The sequence below is a fragment of the Nannospalax galili genome, unplaced genomic scaffold, assembly GCF_000622305.1.
Source record: "Nannospalax galili isolate Female #2095 unplaced genomic scaffold, S.galili_v1.0 scaffold146, whole genome shotgun sequence".
Taxonomy (NCBI): Eukaryota; Metazoa; Chordata; class Mammalia; order Rodentia; family Spalacidae; genus Nannospalax; species Nannospalax galili.
In genome coordinates, this window is record NW_008357929.1 from 7,449,076 (window position 1) to 7,453,923 (window position 4,848).

A 4,848-nucleotide genomic window follows, 5' to 3' on the forward strand; every position below is an offset into this window, starting at 1 on the left:
TACATTTTATTAGCATCTATTATACATAAAGGCTTTCATTATGACATTTTCATAGGTGGGTATAATTTTATATATAGTTTAATAATGTTCACTCTCATTACCCTGTCTCGTCATCCTTCAACTTCTGCTGATCTTCCCAACTTGGCCCCCTCTACTTGAATGTCTTTGTGTGTGATCTGATGAGTTTAATTAGGGTTACTTACAGGAGCATGCATGAGGGTTAATTACAACATGGGCACCCTGACTAGTGGCTACGTCACTGAAGAAAATGCTTCTCCCTCCTCGGCTACTGTTAACTGCTGTAGATACTGTTCACCTATTTAACAAAACAATCCTAATTGTTGTGTGTATCAGTAACTTTTATGGCACGTGACAAAATACCTGCTGGAAGTAAAATAAGGGAGGACAGGTTTGCTTGAGCTCAGGGTTTCTGATGGCTCAGTCCATCTTGGCAGGAGGCTTGGTGGAGTCGCTCCTTTGTAGTGGAGAAAGCATGTGGTGGCAGGAGTTCACATCTGGGCAAACCAGGAAGCATAGGGCACTTCAGCCAACCACATCCTGCAGCCTAAACAAAGTTTACAGCCTCTCAAAATGGTGCCACCAGCTGGAGAGCAAGCTTCAAAACATGAGCCTGTGGGGGGTTCAGAGTCAAGCCACAGCATCATATGTAAGAGTGGACGCCTGAAGATAGCCCCCAAAAGTTCCAACCCTTACAACAGCATGTGCCCTCTGACCTGCAATGCAAGCACAGTACAGTCCTCATACCCAATCAATGGCAGTGAGAACTTTGAGTCCTTGCCATAGCTGGGTGCTCTGACTGCTCCCCTGATGCCATGGTTGTGTGCTGAAATTACTCCCCCAAATGCTCACATCAGCCAGGGGGTGGGAGCGAATGCTGTTTCTGTTTTCAAGGAGCATGAGTTGTTAAGAAATTCTCAAACATGGTGTCATTCCCTGGAGGTCTTCTTGCTTGAGAACACTGGGTGCGCAGGTGCGTAAGATGCAGTCACCTTCAGGGGTGTGTCTGTCTCCCTAAGGCCCTACTGTATTCACTGGAGTACTATGGAGTTGTGTACTCCCATGAAGGGATGATAAGGGCTCTAGGGTGGGTGTTGGGCCAGAGTATCTGTGTGTGTGAGGGGCAAAGGGTGGGTAGGTCAGAGGAGCCTCATCACTGGTGAATTCATGTATCTATGATGATCATGATCGCTGCACTGTTAAAAAAATTTGAGAGAAAAGCAAGTCCTTTATATACTAGTTTGTAGGGATTCACATCCTGGGGAGGACATGTTGCAGAAGTGTATAAAATGCAATTCTAGGGGCTGGAGAGATGGCTCAATGGTTAAGAACACTGGTTGTTCTTGCAGAAGCGAACCCACACGGCAGCTAACAACTGTCTGTAACTCTAGTCCCAGGAGATCCAACAGCCTCTTCTATCCTCCGCGGGCATTGCATGACACGGGTGCACTTACCTACATGCAGGCAATACACACATACACATAAAATAAAAATTAAAAATAATAAATTGCTGGGCATGGTGGTGCATGTCTTTAATCCCAGCACTCGGGAGGCGAGGCAGGCAAATCTCTGTGAGTTCAAGGCCAGCCTGATCTACATAGTGAGTTCCAGGCCAGCTGGGGCTCAGGGAGACTCTGTCTCAGAAAGACCAAAAAAAATAATAATAATAATAAATTTTAAAGAAAAAACAGTTTCATTCTTATATCATTGACCTGCATTTGTTTTGTTTTCCGTACCTAAAACCTAGTTGGCTGAGACCAAGAAGAAAGTAGACGATGACTTGGGAACAATCGAGAGTTTGGAAGAAGCCAAAAAGAAGCTTCTGAAGGATGTGGAGGCCTTGAGCCAGCGGCTGGAGGAGAAGGCATTGGCTTATGACAAGCTAGAGAAGACCAAGAACCGCCTGCAGCAGGAGCTAGACGACTTAACGGTGGACCTGGACCATCAGCGCCAGATCGTCTCCAACTTGGAAAAGAAGCAGAAGAAGTTCGATCAGGTGGGACACCTACATCTCATGTCCTAAATCCTGAGGTCCTGTACAACATTTCCTCCTGGCAAAGGTCTCTCTCTTTTTTTTTCAAATTTAAAAGCTATATATATTTATATAAAGATCAGAAAGCAGAAGAAAGATGAGAATACCTGTGAATCTCACACAGTTGAATATTCCTTATACCAAAGTACTTGTGACTGGAACCATCTCAGACTCAGGACTTTTTCTGATTTGGGAATATGCTCATCTATATAATGGTATATTGTGGGGATACAACCCATGTCTAAAATTTATTTCACATGCCTGGTGCTCATGGCCTATATCATATTTTGTTTTACTTGTGGCATCGTGTCAACACTTAGAAAGCTTTGGTTGTTCATATCAGGGATGTTCAACCTGTAGTAGTATTCTTAGCAATAAGGAGCCCCACAGTGAATGCTGTTTTTGCTTTATGCTCTGGCACGTAGCTGTTAGCAGAAGAGAAGAACATCTCTGCTCGCTATGCAGAAGAACGGGACCGGGCTGAAGCAGAAGCTAGAGAGAAAGAAACCAAAGCCCTCTCCCTATCTCGGGCTCTTGAGGAGGCCTTGGAGGCCAAGGAAGAATTCGAGAGGCAGAATAAGCAGCTCCGAGCAGACATGGAAGACCTGATGAGCTCCAAAGACGATGTGGGGAAGAACGTAAGTTGCCTGTGGGCTGCACAAGACAGTGTACCTAAAGAACTTGGGGGCACAGGCCCATAGAGAAGTCAACTAGACAACTTTGTCTTGTGTGTAGGCAGGACATTCATCTGGAGCCAGTCTGTCCTCTGTCATCTGTGCCAAGCCAGACATGGAATGGAGTTTTTGTGGCATCCCTAGCAAGTGGCCAGATATCTGGCCCTCCCTGCCCCAGCCCCATCCTGATAGAGGTACCCTTCAACAATAGGATTTCACAGTCTATAATCACCTATGGTTGTCAAACCCAATTACCACAAGGTTCCCTGAGAGATGGAGGTTAGTGAGCTCTGACTCTGAGAGAAATGGGGTTGGAGCTGTAATTCCCTGGCCTGGCCTTCCCTGTGAGGCTCCAGTGCCTGCATTCAAGGTTTCTGTAGCTTTAAGCACTTATAGTTTAGACTAACTTCTATGGCACTGTCCCCTGCATACATCTCCCCCAAGGGTTCCTGTACTTTTTGTTTACCCTCTGTTAGTATATGATATGCTGAGGGTAGCAGACTGACCCTGGGCCTACCATTCAAAGACAAGGTTCCAGCCTGACTCTTCCTCCCCTGCTTCCATCTGACCTGGAGATGGAAGGAAGCTTCTTAGGCTTCTCAGTGTCATCATCGAGTACACCTTGTAGTCTTGCTCTTTCACCTGCCTTCAGGAACAGCCTGTGCTTTTAACTGCTAAGACATCTTTCCGGCCCCAGTTCTTTTGATCTTTGTAACAGGGTCTTACTATACCCTTGGCTGGCCTGAAACTTGCTGTGAAGACTAAGCTGGCTTTAAACTCCTAGAGATCCGCCTGCCTCTGCCTCCTGTGGTGGGATTAAAGGCATGTACCACCATGCCCAGCTGAATATTTCTTCTGAGTTCCTTAAATAAAAATTTCAAATTCTGTAAGAATGTAAATTATATGTATCCCCAGAGCATTTGCTTAATGCAGATTGATATGAAAAGAATAAAAAAAAAAAAATCCTGCTGGCCTGCACTACCTTTTCACACTAAAATGAATAGCAGCCACTTTCAACAGATGTGGTTTCATTTTTGTCTATTCTTGGTAAAAGTCAAAGCAGGTGTTTCATCACCGACAGGAGGGCGCCCTGGCATTGTGGTGCTCGCTGTCCTTTCATCGAGAAGAGACCACACTGAGGTATCTGTGGAGTAGGTTTTAGCACCCACTAATTTGAGGACTATTGGGAAAGGCCAGTCTCTTGGCAGTGTTTCTTAACATTGAGTTTGGCAGTTAAGATTCACACACGTGCACACCTCCCAAGCACTACTCTGTTTGTGTTCTCTGAGCTGTGATCCTAGATCTTTTTTTCTTACTGTGGAACTGAATCTCATCTTTATTTCTCCTTGCAGAACGAGTTGGATAATGTCTCAACCCTTTTGGAAGAAGCAGAGAAGAAGGGTATTAAATTTGCTAAGGATGCAGCTGGTCTCGAGTCTCAACTACAGGACACACAGGTATTCCAGCGGGAAGAAGAGACTTCAATGAAAATATACCTGATTTTAAAAGCTGTAGGAACTGTTTTTTGGCTGACTGCTAGGATGAAATTTTCTTTTGAGTCCCTTAAATAAAATTTTCGGGTTCTGTAAGAATATGTTATATATGCTTCCACAGCACATGCTTAATGCATTGCTATGATAGCTGGCGAGATAAGCTCATTCCAGAACCGCCTTCCCTAGTATCGCCTCTTACCAACTTTACACTGGACTTGTATTTGAGATAATCTTGAACTGAGGCCAGCATTGCTCTTGAGGAAATTTCCACTGAGGTGCAGCATCTTGAACCAGAGCCCTGGGTTCCTGGGACCCAGATGTGGGAGGCAGCACTAGCAGACACTCAGGGGCATTGCCAGGCTGTGGTTTAGCCAGTGGTAGTCCTACTGAACTCTGTTAAGTAGAGTTGTTTTATTTTGACTGGTTTATTCTGCCAATTTATGAGAAGCACTTCATCTTGTAAAAGGCTGGGTTGGCACTTGGGTATCAACTGGTTAGACTTCTATTAAAACATCTGTTTGGGATGTTTTGAGTTGGATACAAGGCCACTGAAAGCCATATGGTGATTTTTCTTCTGGAGTTTTACATTGTATTTTTATTAAATTTCCAAGCACTTATAAAGTATTTGTTT

General features: G+C 44.6%; 1 protein-coding gene across 1 annotated transcript in view; it reads left to right on the forward strand.

The window, feature by feature from the left end:
• The window catches only part of Myh10 (myosin heavy chain 10), a gene marked incomplete in the record, with an annotated part of 155,166 nt that overhangs the window by 137,133 nt on the left and 13,185 nt on the right, over positions 1-4,848 (forward strand). Inside the window, 2 exon segments of the mRNA XM_029557525.1 lie at positions 1,766-2,014; positions 2,476-2,688. Coding sequence (XP_029413385.1) covers positions 1,766-2,014; positions 2,476-2,688 — 462 coding nt within the window.